The following is a 21,823-nucleotide window of genomic DNA, read 5'->3' as shown; positions in this document are numbered from 1 at the left end:
CGTTCACACACAGCTGCAAATGCTGACGTACAACCCAGCAGCACCACACACTGCCCATGTGGCCATTGTTGTGTAAGAGAGAGTTAGGGGTTGCCAAGGCAACAGGGGACTCAGCATGACTGGTAATATGGCGTGAGGGTTGCAATGACTCCTCTCAGGTTGCCATGGTGATCATTACTTCATTATATTTGTTTGTTATGCTTTTTTACATCTTAAAATTGTTCTTTCTGTCACAATTTGTTTTGTTTCTTAAACCCACTTCTCATTTTAATGGCACACAGTGGGTTGACAAAATAACACAAACACCGGTGTAATATGATAAAGGCAACGATGAGACAGTTTATTCTAAAAAGAGATTTCAATTTAACTTCGAAGTGACAGATTTTTTTCATTATGGATGAAATTGTCCAGGTGTTTGTGTTACTGTGCCCACCACCTTTAGCTAATAAAAAGTGCATAAAGAGTGACAGCGTGGTCAAAGAAGATTTCTTTCTCCTGCTGACACATCTTGCCCTTCATTACAGACTTTACATGTACACAAAGAGAAATACACGCAGTAACCCTAACCCTTTCACACAGAGGTGTAAGGAAGCTTGTCTCAGCACAGCGTCATTCTCATCTGTACATGCTGTGAATGGCTGTCGGTTGTCCGTGTCTTAATTGCGTGATTATCGAATCATCCAAAGTCACTAAATAAAACATACCGTAGTGTAGACGATGACAGAGAGGAGACGTACTGTACCTCAACAAAGGTTTAACCAGCTGTTAATATAACTTAGCTGTGTCTGTAGCGTTCCCTTTGTTCTGCTGAAGACGGTGACCTTTACAAAATTGACTTGGAAAAAGAAGCTGTAGTGAAGATGAAGTTGTTTTAACACAAAGTCACTTGTAAAGAACAGGCCGCATGTATTATTCTCCTGGTTAAGCTGGGATTTCCACAGCGCTTCACAGTACATACTCTGACAACACAAAATTAATTATTAAAAGGAAGTAATACTGTTTGATACCAGGCTGCACTCTCAGGGTGGGCCGACAACGCTTCCCACATGTTTTCTAAGCTTCTGGTTTTTGAGATTCATCATAGCTTTTTATTAAACCTTTCTCTCCTCTCGCATTGTTCACTTACGTATCATGAGGAAGCGCAGCCTCTGTACACCGTGTTCTCCTAAGTCCCCACATTAAATGGTTTATTTGAAAAACAAAACAAAAACAACAACTCGCAAGACCCTCACTGCTGTTATAATCAAATACACTCCCTGACTATTACAGCAGGGCCGCTGCCAACATCATCTTCTGTATCAACCCATTTTCAGTGCCCCATGCTGTGTTATCATTCACCCAGTGATCCGTCCTTGTGCTGCTCATTGCTCACTGTTGGGTTGGAGTTCTGCATGTTTGAGTCCACATGGATTATATCATGTTGGTCAAAAGCTCATTCAATTTGGAGGACTCCAAAAGTACTTTTGTATTCAATATATTAAACAATTTAGAAAATATTAAAAAATGCATCTAATCTGTAGCATGCAGACTGCTGTGCTCCAACCCCTCAGGTTTAACCCAACTCTTCATTTTCAGTTGAACTTGTAGTTTCTCCTGTGTTTTAACTTCCATTACTTCAGGCCTGTGCTGAGTCCATCCCTACTATTTTACTTCTCCTGTACTAGTTCTTGGCTTCTCTATGTACCTGCTGTGTGAAATAATGTTATTTTGTTGCTCTCCTGAATACTTTCTGTGTGTATTTTTTATTCTTTTCTGAATAGCAGAAGCTGTTTTACCCTCTGCTGTAGCTTGTCCGTTTTCCTTTTAGTTGATGTTTAGCCTCTTTTCTTTGAATCCTCTTTTTCTTACTCCGCTCTCCTGTAATCTGATTCATATTGTTCACTGCTGTTAATTTTCACCTTGTTTTGTTTTTCTTTCAATTCTTCATTTGACCCCTCCCCTGCCTCCTGCGATTGGGCGCTGCGTTGTGGTTGTGGTTTTGGGGGGTGGTCGTGTCATCCTGGATCCATCCCACATTGCTCCTGACCCCTCCCCCTCTCCTGTGACCTCTGCCCTATGACCTTTTTTGCCCGGCCCCCCCCCCCCCCCCCCCCTCCCCCCTCTGCGTGGTGTGCGCCCCGTGGTGACCTGCTCATGTTGCTCTGATGCTCGTGTGGCGATTCCTGCTGTCTCCTGGTTTCCCTCCCCACACCACACGCTCCCCCTACACTCCCAAACTACTTCCACCGTCACGATGACCCACCCCCCCCCTTACTGTCCACCGCCACCGTATTACCAACCCGGGCCCGTTCCCCCTCTCCCCGTCGCCATGGGTACCCATCACCGCCCAGTCTGCGGGCGGCTAAAGTGGCGAAGGCGGCAGCGGCGGTAGCCAATAGCAGCAGCTCTCCTGTTAAAGAGCTGAGGGACCTGTCAGCCATGGACGCTTTCCGCTCCCGCAGCATCAGCGTCTCCGAACACGCGGTCCGCAGGTTAGAGAAGAGCATTATGGGTAACCAATCAAAAAACAAAAACATCCCAAACACTTGTTGCTTCCTCTGTGGGATGGTTGATGGGGTGTAGGTTCATTGTCATGCGGGGTCCGTCGGGTGGGCGTTGGGTGGTTTGTCGCCAGGGAAACCTGGAGTGGGTGGTGCATGCTGGAGGAAGGTTTGTGTGTCAACCTTTTTTGTTTTGTTTTTTTTTGGGCTGCGATCATACACATGCTGTTTTTTTGACTTTGTTTTCTGATTTGCTTTTGCATGCCGTGTTTGCAGAAGACAACGGAAAACATGTTGATCCATGTTGATGTTTTTCTTTCTGATTCCGCTCTAACACCGGTTTTGCTTTTGTTTTCATTTTGATTTGTCTGTGGTTTGGCTTTTATTTTGTTTTTGTTTGTTTGTTTGTTTTGCTGGGTGTTTTGCTAAGTTGTGATTGGCCTAACCACAAATGAATGGCGGGCGTGGCCAGTGTGAACAATATGTAACCAAATTGACGGGGTCTGGATTGACATCAACTGCAACCAACAGCTCTGCCTCCCTCCTCCTGGTGGGGCGGCTCCTCTGCTTCCTCTGCCAGCGACAGGGACAGAAGCAGCACAACAGCTTTGTTTGCTTGCTTGACAAAGTTTTGTTTTCATTTTGCTCCACTCACAAACACTGTGCTGCTATGACCATGGCAATCTCCTAGTGTGGGATTTGTAGGACTAGTCGGGCTGGTGTGAACTTTAAAATACAGTTTGATGATTACACACTCAAACCGTTGATATCACCAAACACACACTTACACACAGTCTCGTTGCCTCACTTATTTTTATACCTTTATGCTTATCTTTGCTTGGCTGACCTGCTTGAGTGACAGACCCATGATTTATCACTGCAGTTGGCTCATGTGGCTCCAGTGCCACGCTCCTAAACATATGTCGTACCTCTCATGCCCAACAGATGGCAGTAAAAGCACAACACTGGAATATTTGAAATCACTCTAAATTTAATTTGATTTCATCATGGAAACGAATGATGTTGGACAACTGCAGTGTAGATCTGTTTACCCTGCTTCAGCTGCCAAATCTGCTTCTTTCTCAACCAGTTGGTTCTCTGTCTGTTGAATGATAACATCTGGGTGACGTGTTGGATCGAAGCCTGTCTCATGATGGAGACTGGTTTCACCTCAGACAACATGACTGTGTTTTCAGCTTTTAGAGCTTAGATATACATACACAGGATTTAAAATGATTCAGCGCTTTCCACTCACGCATTGACCATTGTATCTGCATTTAAAAAGCAAAGCATTGATTATTTTTCTTCTTTTGTTAGATGTGAAGAATGAATAACAATGTGCTAAGTAATACTAGGACACGGTGAATACAGTGCACTGAACATTTCATGGTCATGTTGTCTGGAGCACGTGTCCAGTAGACACTGAGGTGAAAAATGAAATACTGTCGGTAGAAGAATGGTGAGTATAAGTCTTTGTGTGGAGGAGTTGATTATTCACATACTGGGTCTTGGTCTGGGTGAGAGACTTGCTCCTGACAGACGTATTAAAAATGAATCCGCACACCTCCCAGACTCTTACACATTTTCTAACTGTGTGCCTATATTTCCATTTGTCAAACATTTTACTTTGTGTGCGTGTGAAGATATCTGAAGGAGATTTTAAACTCTCTTGTAGACGTAAAAAACCTTGACAATAGTCATCTTGAGATCAGCTGTATTCCTGTTCAAATAACTTCTGAACCCATTACAGCCTCTTTGTAGCTGGAACTGTCAAATGAAACTAAAATAGTTTATATAGAGAGACCAGAGGGACAGATGCTTTCTCTGTTATTCTTCCCATAATTGTTTTCTCCCAGATTTGTTTGAATATTTATCCTTTTATTTCACTCTTATTTATACTTGTCAGCATGATTCATCAAAGCACTGTGACTACTTCACATACTCCCCGCTGTGTTAAACAGACATTTCAATTGGGCCTGGTCATCCTCCGAGTGTTGCTGTGAATCACTCATATTGAGTGTGTTTACCTTGGAGCATAGAGACTGACGTCGGCATCTTTAAATGTACTTTCACCGCTGACTTGCCTATAGAACACACATAATGGTTGTTAGGATAGAAGGAATTGCTGCTCAATCCACAGTGAATACTAATTGAGAGATTTGGTTTAAGCTGAGACGTTTTTGTGCATCACTGTGGCTTAGTGAGCATGAAACATGCTGCACCACACAGCAGATCCCTTCAGCCTCCTTCACAGCTACACAGTTACTTACCTTATTGGAGATAACCAAGGCGTCATCACAGCTCACGTGGCCACTTATACCATGTCCCAGTGTGTGTCTGTGTTTGTGAAAACGTGATTACTTCATGGTGTGATGTGGATGCTTGTGTGCATACAGGTGTTTGTTTTGCATGTAATGTCGTCAATGAGGTGCACAGGTGTGTTTGTGTGATTTGTCCTTTTGGTGTTGTTGTTGCACATTTCTCTCACATAACCTGGATATCAGAACTTGCATGTTTTTGGTCTGCACTGCTCACATGTTAAAATGTAGCAGGAGCCTGTGTGTTCTCCTCTCGCTCCTCTTCCCCCTCTCACTGTCGTTGAACCTTCTCCCTGTTTCCCGCTGTAGGATGCACACCTCCACCACCACCTGCAGCCTGGGCTCCGCTGATGAAAATGCAGTGACTCAGGCAGATGAGGGTCTGAAGACCGTCCACCTGGAACTCACTGAGACATGTCTGGACATGATGGCACGATATGTGTTTTCCAACTTCTCAGCACTACCTAAAAGGTTGGCAAGTGTTTGTGGCACCTTACAGTGGTTAACATTAAAGGTATAATATGTAGGAATTCCCCCCATCTAGCGGTGCGGTTGCATATGGGAACGTATTCTTGATGTTGCATTCACGTGAAATCGGGCAGACGTCAGACAGACAACAGACGCTGCATGTAACAGGATAAACAAGCGTCTATGTAAACAAGTGGTCCGTCAGCACGAGGCAAAACAATACAGGCGTGACAATATGTTGTCATGGTGATGTCGTATTGTTTACCTGACCCACGTTTTACCATCTTTCTCTCGTGGAGTAAAATGACATCCGGTTGGTTTGCCGACGGCCGTCTGCCTGACTGCACCTGAATGCAACATCAGTGCCTCCGTCCTTCCTCACACTACACAGTGGTGACAGTTTTAACAGGCGCTACCTGGAAAACTTTCTCCCCGAGCCGACAGCTACGCTGAGTTTCTATGGTTACCTATGGTCACGCTGCCACTCAACGTAAAAAATGGCGATGCAACATGGCCGCCTCGGTTCGGTGCTTCGGCCACTTATGTATTTGTAACGACTTGTAACAACTCATTCTAAGGTACGAGAAAGCTTTCATTTGTATGCGGGTGTGATTCCACTTCAGTGAAATACGTATTTATGAAAGCAATATTTGATTATTGCTACTAAAAAGCCAAATAAGTTACACACTGGGGCTTTAAAGAATTAAGTTAAAGGGAGTGATGAATTTGGCTCGTGACTGTCTTCTTAGGTCTCCCATCGCAGAGTTCCTACTGGCAGGGGGACGCAGCATGACCTGGCTTGTGGGCAACAAGCTGGTGACCATCACAACCAGCGGAGGGGTCAGAACACAAGCACTGCTAGGCCTGGACATGGCCGAACGTTTGGGAGGAGGAGGAGAAATGACCAGGTGAAGCACGTCCACACACGCACTGAGAAAAAGATTTCCTTGGATTTTTATATCATCGTTCCCTCCTCCTGGTTCTGCAGGTCAGATCCGTCACTACACACCAGAATAACCAAAGAGGCTCCAGCCAAACTGGAGTCACAGTCAAGCCAGCAACACAACAGACGCATACGGGTCCGCTCCATGTCAGGTACCAAAGACTCAGGTTGAGCTCAGTGATTTCCACAATTGGCCAATTATATAATACATTGAAGCGAGCTGTCTGTTTGTGGGACGACACTAAAACGCCGGTCTTTTAAATAATTGTGGCCAAGATTTACTAGCATTTGCTTGTGCCATTTTCCCAAATGCATTTTTGGAGCTGGTAAAATGAGTCATGGTTCTTCCAGCTGTCTTGAATTGAGAAATAATCAAGTAGCTTTTATCCTCTACAGATTTGCAGCCCCACTTTTATCTCTGCCTGCCTCTGTTATCACATTTCTTTTAGACGGCAGCCCACTCTTCCGCTGTCTACTCCTGGCACATGTTATGTAAATGAAGATCAGTGGCATTATTTATCATTACTCTGTATCGGGTTATAGTACATTCAAAGGGAAAATAGGATGCAAAATTATACTTCATCGCCGTGATCCTTTACGCATTAACATCTGTCTGTACTCCGAGTGCTTTTGAATCCGTGTTGGTGGATCTTCAGGATACGAAATGTCACCACAAGATGTGGCTGCCTATATATTATTTAAGTGTATATTTTAATGATAACATTCATATCTTTGTCAGTCTACTCTAATATGTTTTACTTTTTTTTTCTTCCAGTCAGTACATTGTGTGTTATACTGTATCTGATGTTTTATCATAGGTGACCTTTGGGATTTTTATCCCCATTGATTCTAAATATCTTATCAGATGAGCTTTCTGTTTCAAACTGTCCTGAACCTAATGTGAGGAATGAATTGAGACAAGCTAATAAATAATGATGATGACCTTCCTCTGACCGTCTGATTTGATATTCCAGGTGGCCACGCTCTACGTGCCGGTCCTGCACAGAGTCTCAGTCCGCTCGTGTCCCCTTCTGAGGGCGAGTTAGCCGCTCCTCTCTCTCCCTCCTCCGGTCCCACCCTGGACAGCCTGGGTCCTCCCTCCTCCACGTCGGCCACACCGTCTGCTCCCCCGCCTCTCAAAGACAACCCCAGTCTCTCTGAGTTTGTTCCCATACTGACCCAGGGCTGGGCCGAGATCTTCATCCGGCGGCCGTCTGGTATGCCAAACACACATAGCGACAAGTGAATGAATATCAAGTCTGTCAGGCTTAGCATTTGGTAGCTGTGTGGTAGATGATTCGGCAGGGTTTCAATTTATTATTATTTTTCAAATTATAATCAACGCCAGACCACAGCAGTGGTTTAGCAAATTTTGGTCAGTTAAATACATACTCGTCATGTAAACCAGTGCATTGGACCATTTTTGTTAAAGCAGACCAATTTCCTCTCAGTAGATTTTCTGGGGCCTGTTGTGTAAATTTTAGGACAAAACTAAAATCTATTTGCAGAGACTTGAAGCCTGCCGATGATTACTACTTCAGCCTGGCTTGTTTTTTCGTCCGTTTTTTTTTTTCATTTTCGTGTGGTAATGTCGGAACAAACTTGTTAAGCTTTGTTGGGTCTGAGATTGCGGCAACATAAATATATTTTAAAACCAAGTAACAGCCTGTTTCAGAATAGATGGGCTGTTTTTCAGCAGAGGAGTCACGGAAATTGGATGTCTGACGAGGCAAGGGCCTCTGCTCGCAGCTCTAACACCACATAAAATAACAAAATAAAAACGTCTCTGTAGTGGGTTGTCCGTCTTGGACATGTTTATTGTTAATGCATGTTGATTTTTAGCATTACCGGTACTTCTGACCAGAACTACTATGACTGAATTGGGTGCCTGGACGAAATGAATCTAAAAATGTATAGTGTGCTTTGTTATATTTGAGACAAGACTAATTTGAGACAAATGTGTTTGTGATTGTATTTAATCTTTTTGAACAGTCAGAAATTCCCATTATGGTCCCTTCACAGTAGATCAGTGACTTTGTTTCATCACAGGTAACACGAGCTGGCTGATGTGTTTGGAGAACCCACCCAGTCCCTTCTCCTCTGAGCTTGGCAACATGCCACTGCAGGAGCTCTCCAGTGTCCTGATGGCGATGGAGGGAGTGAAGGAGCCCCCCACCCAGACGGCCAGCGCTCCTGCCAGCACCGCTGCTCCGGCACCAGCGCCCGTCTCCGAGCCTCTAACCCAAACACACAGCAGCGTCGGAGGGAAGGCGAACCTGATCCAGCGCTCCAACACTGGTGAGGGAGAGTCTGACCAGTCTGGGCAGAAAAAGCTTGAAACTTAAGAAATTATGAATTGTTTAAAAGAAAGTGTGGGATCATTAAAATATCATTGTGACATATTAAGATAGATACGACATCCCATCGAGAGTAGTTGCCTACCAAACAGAGAATGATAATGTACTAGTAAATTGAATGTTTCGCATGAGCGCATCCCTCTTGTCCGCCTGACTGCCTGTCCTTGGTTCCCCTTAATGGACTGAGCTAAGTGCCAAATTGCCTGTGAATACTTTATTTGACCCAGAAGGTGATCAATGAGCAAGTTTGGATTTGCGCAGGTCAGTGATCATCAAAGATCGCTGCTTTGACAGGTTCCTGTTTTATTAGTCAAATGTCTCTTTTTCTTTTTGCAGAAGCTTCATTTTCAGTGATGCTCAGTGTCCTGTGCATTTGTTTATTTTCTGTCTCCCTCTGTGGTTCGACCTACTCCAGATATTCACTGGACTCATCTTTTTTTCTTCATTTTTACATTTTTTTTCTTTCTTGTTTTTTTTTTTCATTCCATTTTTCCTCCTCATTGATGATTGGTTTGTTTTCATGTTTTTTCATCTTCACCACCATGCTGGTTTGTGATTGACTGCGGTCTGTTATGTGGCGTCATGCGCCACCGACCTGTCCTCTGGCGTCCCACCTGCAGTGGGCGGCTCTCTCTGGTCTCTGGGTCTGGGCTCTGCCCCCTCAGGACCTCCAGCTCCTGGCAGGTTGCACAGGAGCATTTCCTGGGCAGGTACTGTCCACCACATGTGTGACCCCACTCCCCCTCAGCCCCCCCAGAAACCCCCTGGTTTAGTGTAGTTCTTCTCACTTGTACAGTCTGCTGACACAAACTTTGATTATCATATGACTGTAATCATTTTCAAATTATATAAAAGTAAAACATGTTGGCAGTAAAAGCGACATTATTTATCACCCTGCCACTAAAAGATTGAAAAATCAAATCAAAACATAATTTTCCTGATAAAACATTTTAGAGGACTGGTTTGACATTTTGGGAAATGTGCTTATTTTCTTTCTGATGAGAGTCAGATGAGATGATCAATACCACTCTAATACTGTGTGTTCTCTGAAATACTGCGTTCCAAACACAGGTTCCTTAGCGCCTTAGACTAGTACAGTAAAAGGGGGATAGTTAAGCTGGTTCTGTACAGAGGTAATAAAGTCTGTCTACCAGTGCGTCTAAAACTCAAATTAGATATTGTTTTGTTTTTTTTCTCCTGGCTCCTGCCTCATATTTGCCGTGCCGATATGAAGAGTGGTACTGAGTCTCTCATCTAACTCTCGACAGGAAAGGAAAGAAAGAAGGAATATTTTTATATTCACCAAAAATGTTAAACATTAAAGATGGTAAGAATTTCTTAGTTGTTTCTTGGCGTCATGTTCAAAAGCTGTGCAAGTGAAGGAATTCAGCATTTCTGCTTTCCCCATCAGTTGTCTATTAACACGGGAGGAAGGGAGGGTCCTCTACATGTGATGCTGAAAACATGCCTGCACTCAGATCAATCAGTCCAATGACACCAGAGATGTTTTGACCCCTCCGTGATTTGTTTTCTAATCATCTTCTCTAACTCTTGTGTTTTTGAAATGTACTCCCAGGTTGACCTTTTTTAGCCTTTGACCCCCTGAGGTTGTCAACAGGAAAGCCCAGACCTCATCCAGCTCTTCCTTGCCTTACTGGTGGTAGACCAGTAGGACGATGAAGATATTTTCAGCGCAACATTTTTGAGGACCAACGCTCGGGCGTCAGACTTGACCTGAGGCTGTTGGCTGCTGCTTCTTCTTCTTCTTTGAATGCAGGGAAGAGCATTATTGGGATTGAGATATACAGGACTGGAGGGCCTGGTCTGGGATGCTGTTGGAGGCGGTAGCTGCAGCGCGTTTGAGCTGCAATCTCCCTCTGGGATTAATATAGTTCTCTATCTTGTCTGTAACAACGAGCCAACCAAACAGATGCATGCGTTTTGATGGAAATCAGTAGAAGAAGCAGTGATGGATAGATGATGTCTACTGCATTGATCTGTCTGCGTCTCTGATCTCAGTGTTTGTAGGTCTGATTCACTCAAGGTCATGATCTTAATCTCTGTTCACACGCACGTTTGTGTGCTTGCCTGACTGCCTCCGAGTTTGTTTGATCATGTGGATGCATCAGATTCTGTTTCATGTGGCAATGATTAATTTGACTTGTTATGTACTTGAGTTTATATTTTTTACAGAGAATGTGTGTGATTTGTTGATGTCAAATTCGCTACTCACGACTGTGCTTAAAACTTTGATGTTTGTTGGGGGAGTCTTACACCTGCATTTGCTTTTCTGTTTCTCTTGATTATGTAACTAATAACTGGCAGCACTGGGATGTGTGTGTTATCAGTTTTTAGAGTGTGTCTATATCAGCCTATAACCCATACGACTGCTGCTGTGTCCTGCTGTAGACTCTGTGGTGGTACTGGAGGAGGGGTCAGGGGTCACCGCAGCACACACCCCGTCCGATTGGCTGGAGAGTGAGGAGTTTGAGCCGACGACCTGTGATCCCATCTTCATGTCCGCTGACAAGCTCACAAAGACGCCACCGCCTGGAACTCTCAGCAGGGTGGGTGAACTTAACTTGTCAGAATATCACGGCGGTTGTGGCTAGATGGGGTGCATGAGCTGCAGGAGGTGACGTAGAATCTTACCAAATCTCGTCGAGAACTCCCGACTGGTTAAGTTTAGTAAAACTGACATGCACAGGTGTAAAATAGGGGGAAAAAAAGAGCAAAAAGTAAGTGAAGCCATTGGTTGGGTTTAGGCACAGCTAAGTAAAGATTGCATGTTTTCTAGGGCGTCACTTCCTGCAGCTCATGTACGCCATATAGCCACAACCTATCACGTCCACCACGGCGCGGTAAACGGTACAGACCGGCCACAGACATATTCAGTGTGTCTTGTAAAGTCATTTCTGTCCCAGAGTTTCCACCACCTGCTGTGTTTGATGCTGTTGTCACATTGTAGCTGCGTGTGCTTCAGAAACAGGCTAATATCTTCAACATCTTCAAACATTCATCCTGATCTCCACAACCTTGGCCAAAAAAATACATTCACTCAACTGGAAAGACGGAACCAAACTATCACTAAAACATTGGTACAATCTGAGAACTGAACACTCAAATTTGGAAAAACTTTCACCAAACATTCACCATAAAAGACGATATCACCTACTACAATAACACCTGGTCCCCATTCATACAATTTATCCAGAGCTGAGCCCTCCAAACACTACTTCACACTGTTCATCCCTTTCTTTTTCTTCCTCTTTTTTTCTCTTTCTTCTCTTTTTATTCCCAACAAGTTCAATATGCCTGCTCAATCCCCCTTTTCACAATTCCACCCCCTGGTCTTTGTTTTGTTCTGGCTTAGTTTGTTTGTTTGTTCGTTCTGTAATTGCCCTTTGTCCCATACGGTTCTGTACATGTCTACATGTGCTTAAATGTTCAATTAAAATAAGAAAAGAAAAAGAAACAAGCTAATGTGCTAAAATATGGTAAATGAACTGGTATGATCATGTGTTGAGCTCGAAATCAACTGCACTGGTCTTTCTCCTGCAGTCCTCCTCCACCTCCAGTCAAGACGATGAAAAGTCGACCCTGGAGGAAGTAAGTGAGGGAGCCATTCCCATCGATCAGCCCACCATGGGACCCTCCACTCCAGGCAGCCAAGGGCCCGATCTTCCCTTTCAGACTCACTCTCAGTCCCAGGGTCACGGACTCAACAAGTCCAGCTCCTCTCCAGAGCTCCAGACCTTACCCGAAGCCTTCACCAAGGCCGCCATGGAGTCAGAGAGCGCGTCGGCAGACACACCACGGCCCCGAGCGCCGAGCGACGGGAAGCCTCAGCCCCAGCAGCCTCATTTTGAGAAGGAGAAGGCGGAGGGTGGAGGGGAAGTTAACGGAGTGGGAGGTCAGAGTCAGGGGGGGGAAAGCCCCGGTGTGGCGTCATCTCAAAGTGGAGGGGCCAGGATGAGGCTGGAGTTCCCTGCGGCTGCAGCGCAACCTGGGCCCATCTCTCCCGGCGGCGGCCACCGGCCCCGGGGTCACACCATCTCGGTATCGGCCCCCTCCTCCAGGAGGGAGAGGAGGACAGAGAGGGACTCGTACCACAGTCGGCCCGGACCTGGCAACACCGAGAAGATCGCTGGACTGAGTCCGAGGTACAGCACAATTTCCTCAAGAAACTTCTGCACCGTGTCTTCTGTTTCTGCCAATTGTCGCAGTGTATATCAAGTTAGTGAGCTAATCTCTGCTCTGTTGGCAAGATGTAAAGTGGCAGCCTGCCAGGGAAGAAAATTATAATTACATTCTACAACCCACACTGAAATTGAGCAGATTATTTCAGGTGATGAAAAATTGCTGGTTACAGACTGAGGGGTTATAAACTTTATCATAGAATATATGAACACAAGCTGTGCATCAGAGAATATTGCTAATGCAGTCCCTTATTTATCTTTATTTGCATTTTTTCTTTTACATAAAATAGATCTTCATAAATACACAGACAATGCACAGCTCTCATATTCATATTTTTTCCTCCCACTCTCTGTCACTGTCTCCTTCAGCTTTGTTTTCCTCCAGCTGTACCACTCTCCCTTCTTTGGGAATGAAGCCAACAAGCCGCTCCTGCTTCCCAAAACTCAGGTTAGTTGACCGCTACGCCATACAGTATGTCCTGAGCTCTGCTGCAGTGTCTCGTTTACATTGCTGTCTCTGTCTCTGTGGTAGGTGATTGACCGGGCTGTGAAGGTTCTGGACCAGATGCCTCCCTACGACACACATAAGATCGGAGTGGTGTTTGTGGGAGCTGGTCAGGTGAGATGATGCTAACCTTGGGCTCTGTCTCGGCTGGTTATTACTGCCACACAGTTCCCACAGCCTCCCCTCTGCCTTCCACTCTCCTCAGGTTAACAATGAGGTTTCCATCCTGTCCAACGAGTACGGCTCGAACCGCTACGCCGCCTTCCTAACGGGCCTCGGCAAATTAATTCACCTAAAAGACTGTGACCCCGACCAGATCTTCCTTGGGGGACTGGATCAGTACGGGGACGACGGGGAGTTCACGTACTGCTGGCATGACGATATTATGCAAGGTGATTGTGTGTGTGTGTGTGTGTGAGAGAGAGAGACAGAATAGAATGACATTTATGGTAATTATTTGTTTTGCACAGCCAGTCTGCTCTGCTTGTTATTAATGAAATGGTGTCTCTGCAGCGATCTTCCACATAGCCACCCTGATGCCCAACAGGGAAAGTGACAGAGGTTGCTGCAATAAAAAGCGGCACATTGGAAACGACTTTGTCATGGTGGTTTACAATGACTCTGGAGAAGACTACAAACTGGGCACCATAAAGGTAAATGTATACACACACAAGTAAAACAACAAGTCTGCAGTTAAGTGACGGTGCTTCAGCTCTAATCGTCTGTCTTTTCTTAGGGTCAGTTTAACTTTGTAGAAGTCATTATAAAACCACTGGATTATGAATGTAACCTGGTCACCCTCCAATGCCGCAAAGGTGAGCAGATCACTGTGGTTTTTCTGCTCTTGCTCTTTGTTGCTGTCAGTTTGATTTTACTTTTATTCCTTCTCGTGCTCTCTCTTTCAGACCTGGAGGGGCTAGTAGACACAACGGTGGCAAAAATCGTTTCAGACCGCAACCTTCCACTCTTAGTCAGACAGATGGCTCTGCATGCAAATGTAAGTCTTACCCTTATCTCTGTCTCTCACACCTAGGCACGCATACACACACACTTGTGTTCACACTTTGTCTTTCCGTAGATGGCCTCACTGGTGCATCAGTACAGAGCAAACCCATCCGATGCCTACGCCTCTAAGTGGCTGGCGAGATTACGACACATAAAGAGGATCAGGACCCGGGTAAGAACAATGCACCTAAATACCTGAGAAATGGATCTAATCCATCACTGTCACTGTTTTCAATTACCTCTCGTAATTTCATCCATCTTGTTGGCTGTGCTCTGACTTAAAGGCCCAAGAAGACATTCAGTCTCGCTCGACTCCCGGCATCTCGCTGACCCAAGGACACACTCAGCAGAACAAGTCGTTTCAGCAGAGCACTCCAGCACCGAACCCAGAAGCTTCCGGGCAGAGGAAGAGACTTGTATCAACAGTGGATGATTTCACTGATTTTGTTTGATTACATTTCTTATCCTGGCAGACACACATACACACACACACACACACATACACACAAACAACCATAGACAGGGCTTGTCTGTGTGTAAACGTGTGCAATTAAAGTGACCATGAAAAAGACTGGTAATGTGGAATTGTGCTGTGTTTGGATTAAGTGACTGTGTTGCTACTACAGTGTGAAAACAATGTGACAGTATGGAAGGTGTCACATGAATGTGCAGCTTCACAGGAAGCCTCAGATCATTAGTTAACAGCAGATGGACACAATTAACTTTTTTTTTGGTTATTTTTATTTTTGATTTCACTTCAGGAGTTGATGGAGAACACAAACAGAGCTTGAAGAGAGTGAATGCTGGACTTATTTTCCAGATGGACAGAAACACAACCCCAGATCAACGATAGCTGTTCCCTAACTGCTGGATGTGTAAATAAGCAACAGTTTGTTAACAAGTTCAACATATCAAATTAATCGCTCATGATATAATGTTGAGGCTGAAGTAACATTCAGTGGCTAAACACGGCAGGAGAATAAGTATCTGTGATGTTAGTATCCAGCACCAGAACCATTTCAATATGAGCTGTTCAGCTGTCAAACTCTTTATTTGACTTTGTCAAGTGCAAAAGCAGAGAAGTGCTACAACTGCAAAATACAGATATAAGATACAAAAAAGAGCGTAGAAGTATTTTCAAAGACAAATATGTAACGCTGCTTTAAAACAAAATGCATTTACAACACAAAGGCAGCTAGAAGACAGCGGTGGGCTTTGGCACTATATTGTTACATATGGTACGCAGAGTAGGAGTATTAAGGCCAGTGGGGGTGTTACTTGTTAACTGCTGTAAAAACTGATATTAAATACATTGGTAGCTTTGGCTGTAGTGCGTCACTTGGACTGCAAAAATGTAAAACTTTGGGGTTTGCAACACCAGTGCTTGACCTATGGAAATGCAGCTGCAGCACATACAAAATACTGATCATAAAAAAAGCAAAAATATATACACAACAAAGCACCAATATATACAGAAATATACACACACACATGAAGAAGGGGTTTTTGTTCAATCCTTTTAGTGGGAACCTGAAACTTGTGAAATCTTGTGCAATTTATTTGCCAAGAAATAGGTCAGATTAAGATTGAAATAAAATGCTTCTGTGCTGAGTGGGTGTTTGGACCGGAAAGAAAAAAAAGAGCCTCAATTACACTTTGGTGAACCCTTAAGTAACGCTGCAAAATCAGTCCTCTCTCATATCCTGTAAAATCACATGGAAATGGAGCCGATGCACAATTTCCTACTTTTTTTGGCTGAGAGAAGAAGCGAGCTGGCCGTAAGTCACTGTCAGCGGCAGAATTATCCACAAAATACATCTTTTCCTTTTGGTTTTCCTGGTTGTCTTTCCAGGTTTCGGGGGGGGAAAGGGTGGGTTCCCTGAGATCTGCCCACTGCACACAGGAAGTACATATGTACGGTAATCAAATAAGACGAAAGAAAAACGTCACTACGAAGACCAAACGAGCACAAGACAAAACTACAAACTATTAATTCAATACCTTGATAATACTTACTGAGTGTTTCTATAATGTAGCTGTTAAGGTATTAAATGAAAACTTGACACGAGAGTTAAATATGGCATTGGATATCAGCTCCATTAGAAAATAAAGTGCTAAGTACAAAATGAATGAATGAATGAATTACTCTGCAACTCAGGATGCATAAATGATGTAAAAGCTTTGGCAACGTTTATAATCAAGATACAGTATGAGTGAAGCTTTTTCTATTGGTTTGGATACCAAGCTTATTACTTTACACCACACCTCATTAGAAAACAATCTACTACTGAACAAAAGTGCTTTTAAATCACAACCACATCACACACAACACAATTAAAAAAAAAACATAATTAGATGATAGTCAGACTGGGAGTCGTTATAGCTTTATGATGGGAGAACTTGTGTAAATGTTCAGTACTGTTTGTAAGTGAAGGCAAAACCCTCTCTTTTACTTAACCTTCATTGAAAAACCAAACTTCTCCACTGAGCACCTTTCTTTTTTCCTTTTCATTCCTTCTTTCTTTTCTTGTTTTGCGCTACGACCACTTGCTACTCCTTCTCGTCGCCACCCATGGCCTCGCTTCGCCTTTCACCTGTCTGAAGTGTGGAGAAGATGGTCCTGTCTGCAACCTGAAGAACTGGCTGCTGGGCTCCCAGCAGTCCTGTGTGTGAGTGTTTGCTTCCTCTTGTTCAGTGGGCTGAAGTGTACGACACATCATCATTAGTGTGTCTGTGCCTACAGTGTTATTTCTATGCATGTTAACCTGCATGTGCGTATATATAGTATCTGTGTGTGCCCGTATGCAAATTTGGGTTCAAAACCATTAAAACATGACTGTTTTCAGACAGGCCACAAGTACCCATGGTAACCGAAATATAAAATATAAAAATATGTGGACGAACAACAAAACTGAGAAATCAACACATTTTTTTTCTGAGATATACAAAAAGACTGACTGCACTGTCTGCTGTCAGTTCATGAAGTCTTCTGGTGAACACGCTCATGTGCTCCTGTCGGTGACCCCGCGTGACCTCCAGGGTCGCACGGGGTCAGTTTTTGGTCTGGGGCGGAAAATAAGGGATCAGAGTATTCCTTGGTTTAAATCTTGACCTTTACAAGATTTGGGTGTTTAAAACCAGCTCACTTTGCATCTGGTGACCTGCACCTTGTTTTGCTGAGAGAAATGAACTGGGATTTGGACGGATCACTTCTTGCAAACCTGAAAAGTCTTATTTTATTGCTTTGTCTTCAGGTTTCATTTCCCAAACCGCTAGTCTCTGAAGGTTCTTCTTGTTTTCTTCCTTTCCTGTGGGTTTAGAGAGGGGGTACCTGGGGACAAAACCTGCTGGCCCCCGTCCTCCTCTCGTCCTTAACCCACATCATGTACTCTTCAACTTTCTGCTCCCCACCCCCCCGCGCACACAGAGTCCCTCAGGATTTGGGGTGTCCAGTACCGTGCCTGTCTAAATTGGGGTGCACCTTATTTTTGAGGGGTGGGGGCTTGCGTTTTCGCTTGCGTGTGGGAATGGTGGTGGTGTGAGCAGGGTGGTTAAACAGGCTGGAGGAGGGGAGGGGGTCTCTCTCTGTGGGAGGGGCAGTGGTGGAAGGTAAAGAAGGTGCGGGGGTACACGGAGGTGCGGTGGGTGTTTTGGGCGGAGACGTGTGGTTGGGGGGGACGCATCCTGATGGGACGGGGTGGGGGGGATCGGTGGATGATTTATGGGGGGCCGGTGTGGGCGGAGGTGCGCTGACTGAAGACTTGGCTGATGACTGAGAGGCAGAGACCGGTCTGGACTTTAAAAAGGGGACGGGCGTGGCCACAGGAGTCTTTTTGACGTGGGCAGCGACGTGCCCGCAGTCCTTCGAGGGTTCACTTTTCGTCCCCCTCTTCACCTTTTTGCTCCCTTTGTGTTTTTCTTTGCCACCGTTTCGTTCTCTCCATCCAGCGGGGTCCTGTTCCTCCCCCTTTCCCCTCTGTCCCGTCTCACTCCTCCCTCCCTGACCACCACCACCACCACCACCACCACCTCCTCCTCTCTCCCTCCCTCTGCTCTTCCTCCTCCTCCTCTGGGCTTGCTCCAGTCTACACTCGATGTGGTACAGATCCTCTGTTGCCATGGTGACACGGTCAATCTGTTGCAGCAGGGCATCCAGAGTCGGCAGCAGTCTGGAGGCTTCCGTCTCCTCCCTCTCCCTCCAGCTGGTACCTCCTCCCACCACCACCCCCGGGCCCAGGCCCAGGCCCAGCCCCAGCCCCAGCCCCAGGCCCAGGCTGACCCCCGGGGCCTCCGTCAGGCTGCAGGGGCTGGAGGAGGCCGGACGCCACGAGGCCTCGGAGCCCGCATCCACACTGTCTGGTGTGGGTGGAGAATCTGGACCATCAAGCGGTGGCAAACACAGGGACTTACAGTCGCTTGTGGAGGAGGAACGGGACGGTGGCAGCTCCATGCCTTCAAATCGCACCTTGTGACGAAACTGAGAGGAGGATGAGAGAGGAGATTGAAGATTAGGGAACTGATTTTTATCTCTAAGACTTGAGACACAGACATTGACTGTGTTGTCCCATTGGGCTTTTCTTTTTTCTTTTTTATAAATCTTTTTATTAGATTTTCAGTTCACATATAATAGTACTTGTAATGCAATGCATGCAATGGATCCAGGTAATCTTGTTGACAGGTAGTAAGAAGTCTGTCTTATACAAGGTTTGTTGAGAACGACAACAACCTTAGCCTAAGCCAGAACGGCTTCAAAGAACATACCCTACATACACATCATCCCTTCCCACCCACTTTCAAGAGAAAAAGAGAAAGAAAGGAGAAGGGAAAAAATTGAAACTATGGCCACTAATGACGTTACACATAAAATAAGCTAAAACAAACAAATAAATAAAGCTTCTAGTCACTTTCTGGGTTGATCGTAGTTCTGTCTGAATATTCAATGAAGGGCCGCCAGGTTTTGTTGAAAACTTTACCAAACCTGCAAGTGAGAATCTAATCTTTTCAAGCTTGATATGAGTTAAAGGGATAGTTCAACATTTTGGCAAATTGGCCCAGTGCCATAATCCCGTTAGTCATAGCAGTAGGTTTCTTACCTTTAATTGTCGGTGCAAGCTATTTTTAGAACGGCGGAGCAGAGCCGTGAGCTGCTCAGAGCTACACTACGGAGGCTAATGGGATTTCTTGGTTTCCCTCATCAAAATCATCAAATACCCAATCCAACAACTCCAAAACGCTCTGGTGGACAAGTTGTGACCTGCACATTCACCACGCTATGAGATAATAACAGAACGTTACCAGACAGAGTTGTTTTCGAGGCAAATGCAGAGACTGCTTGCCGAAAAACTGCCCCCGACGGGAACATGCATCAGCGGTTTTGCATGAAGCCATGAGCCTCCGTAGCGTAGCTCTGAGCAGTTCGCGGCTCTGCTCCGCCCTTCTAAAAATAGCTTGCACCGACAATTAAAGGTAACAAACCTATTCTTAAGACTATAGGGATTATGGCAAAACCTCCCTAAGCCCCCATCAGGCTTTTCGCATTAGAATCCCTAAAACCTTCACTGTGTTTCTTCCCTGAAAGCTCATAGTAGATATGAAACAGTTGATGTACCTCCTTGGCCCGGCTGAGTCCCATCCACATCTTGAGGCGTCTGAGGAACAGCTCCACCATCTCGTAGTCTTGAAGATCCACAGCTGGACGGTACAGCTCTGCTCGCGCGCGCCGGTAGTTCCTCAGCAGCACAGAGGTGACCAACCAAAGCAACACCAGTCGAAAAACAGAGAAGCTCGCGTGGAACAGCAGTGAGGAGACGGTGCTGGAGGGGCCGGTGATCATCCAGCCAGGACGCCAGGACAACAGGCCACCGGCCCCCAACAGGGACAGACAGGCGGAGCTCACACTCCCATAGCCGTCCAATACAGAGTGGAAGAGCTGGAGTCAAAGAGAGAGAGAGAGCAGAAAAAAGTATAAAAGAGATGACTCCTCATAGTTCTTCAGAAAATTCTAGAGAAATGAAAAACAACTGTGAGAAATAGAATAAAAAAATAAGAAGAAATGTGAAAATCAACAGGAATCCGAGACTAAAAACAGCTGGCTGCAGCAGGTAAACAAAACACTGTTATTCCGGGATAGAAGACAGAAATATGTGAGCACAGTGAGCTGGTCTGATGTGGACAAAGTTAGTCAGATTACAAATTACAAACACTGACATTTGCTCATTAGCTGTAAATGTGCTGAGGCAGCTGAGGCTGAATGTTGTTAGTTTTGCAGCTATTTATAGTCATAAACTAAATACTGGACAAGGTCAAAGTTTGACCTGACTGAGCCGCTACATTGTTAAAATACAGTATTGTTCTCCAAGCTCCTGCTAAATGCATTCAGATGAATTTCGGAAAGTTGCATAAGAAAATAGTTTTGTGACACACAAGTGGAAATAAAGGCTTCTGGTGTTATTCTGTCCCACTTAAAACAGTCATCACTCCTTTACCTTTCTGGTTCTTTGTTGAAAATATTATTATTTATCATTACCAATCATTTATCATTATTATTTATCAAATCTTTTTAATTTAATATTGTTTCATGTAACACCATTATCAGAACATTAAGCCTCCACTCTGGCTTGATTGTTTCAAAAACAGATTATTATGATTTTATTTTAGAATTATTATGTACACAGCAGAGAACTCTGGTGTTATAAGTTTCAAACTTAGTAACTTGACAAGACTTGGCATTGAATATTGCATATCTTTCACAAAAGCTGTTCACAAAATCAGTCACGACTGTTACTGAAGTTATTGTAATAAAAAGGATAAGGCTATGTTACACAGTCTGTGCTAACGTGAAGGTTTATTGTAAATTCTGTCTACTGTAAAGAAACTGAACTATAGAAATAAGAATTAACTACAACTTCGCATGAAATCTTATCAGTCACAAGGTTATTTATTTTCACAGTGGCTATTATCTACACGTTTTCAATACGTTTTCTGTGTGTGTGGGTGCGTTTCAGTGTGTGTGGGCGGGAGAGAAACGGAGAGAACAGACATGAGAAAAAGTCTGACCAGGTGTCCTGTGTGTGAGTAAGCCAGCATCAACAGCAGTAATGTCAGGGCGAGTCCCAGCAGCTCCCAGAAGGAGCGCCGGAGAGCTCTGCCAAACACGGCCCACTCTCGGAGAAACCGCAACTGGTGGGAGGCCTGTATGATTAGACAGGGAGAGAGAGAGAGAGAGAGAGAGAGAGAAAGAGATCACATTCATTCAGCTGATGCTTTTATCACAAGGCTTAAATCCTGCACAGAAACACATCGGGACCAATAACAGGGATCAGTGTCTCACTTAAAGACATTTCAGCATGTGGACCGGACAAAGAAAAGCCTGGGGATTGAACTAAAAACCTCACAGTTGAGCCGAACAAGCTAAAATACCCACACCGAGTGCAGCTGTAATGTGCAGCAGGTTCGAACTTCCCCTGGTCTGTGAATTAGCTGCAGCGCAACGATGTGTCTCATTAACGTGTTTGAACAGCTTCTGGAGCTGGATCAGTTTGATGCTGG

The 21,823-nt window shown here is 44.8% G+C and overlaps 2 protein-coding genes across 9 annotated transcripts in view; one reads left to right on the top strand and one right to left on the bottom strand.

Moving 5' to 3' along the window:
- tsc2 (TSC complex subunit 2) overlaps positions 1-16,203 on the top strand; it is a 28,136-nt gene extending 11,933 nt beyond the window's left edge. For 2 of the 8 annotated variants that reach the window (XM_085780579.1, XM_085780514.1), the window contains exons 26-42: positions 2,331-2,471; positions 5,108-5,269; positions 6,016-6,174; positions 6,255-6,361; positions 7,184-7,426; positions 8,259-8,507; positions 9,187-9,276; positions 10,976-11,133; positions 12,128-12,729; positions 13,135-13,213; positions 13,298-13,384; positions 13,476-13,662; positions 13,784-13,923; positions 14,007-14,085; positions 14,176-14,267; positions 14,349-14,447; positions 14,560-14,847. In XM_085780579.1, coding sequence (XP_085636705.1) covers positions 2,331-2,471; positions 5,108-5,269; positions 6,016-6,174; positions 6,255-6,361; positions 7,184-7,426; positions 8,259-8,507; positions 9,187-9,276; positions 10,976-11,133; positions 12,128-12,729; positions 13,135-13,213; positions 13,298-13,384; positions 13,476-13,662; positions 13,784-13,923; positions 14,007-14,085; positions 14,176-14,267; positions 14,349-14,447; positions 14,560-14,727 — 2,842 coding nt within the window. In that variant the 3' untranslated portion in view covers positions 14,728-14,847. Of the gene's footprint in view, positions 1-2,330; positions 2,472-5,107; positions 5,270-6,015; positions 6,175-6,254; positions 6,362-7,183; positions 7,427-8,258; positions 8,508-9,186; positions 9,277-10,975; positions 11,134-12,127; positions 12,730-13,134; positions 13,214-13,297; positions 13,385-13,475; positions 13,663-13,783; positions 13,924-14,006; positions 14,086-14,175; positions 14,268-14,348; positions 14,448-14,559 lie in introns of all 8 variants that reach the window. The other 6 variants (XM_085780385.1, XM_085780673.1, XM_085780450.1 and 3 more) reach the window with 3 other exon arrangements.
- pkd1a (polycystic kidney disease 1a) overlaps positions 15,308-21,823 on the bottom strand; it is an 87,116-nt gene continuing 80,600 nt past the window's right edge. The window contains exons 54-56 of the mRNA XM_085780281.1: positions 21,332-21,466; positions 19,884-20,204; positions 15,308-18,752 (exon numbers count right to left, since the gene is read on the bottom strand). Coding sequence (XP_085636407.1) covers positions 17,709-18,752; positions 19,884-20,204; positions 21,332-21,466 — 1,500 coding nt within the window. The 3' untranslated portion in view covers positions 15,308-17,708. The remainder of the gene's footprint in view (positions 18,753-19,883; positions 20,205-21,331; positions 21,467-21,823) is intronic.

This window comes from Trachurus japonicus, chromosome 1 (genome assembly GCF_045865225.1).
Source record: "Trachurus japonicus isolate A0001 chromosome 1, Traja_1.0".
NCBI lineage: Eukaryota > Metazoa > Chordata > Actinopteri > Carangiformes > Carangidae > Trachurus > Trachurus japonicus.
The sequence above is the reverse complement of the archived record's forward strand: the minus strand, read 5'-3'. Positions and strand labels throughout refer to the sequence as shown.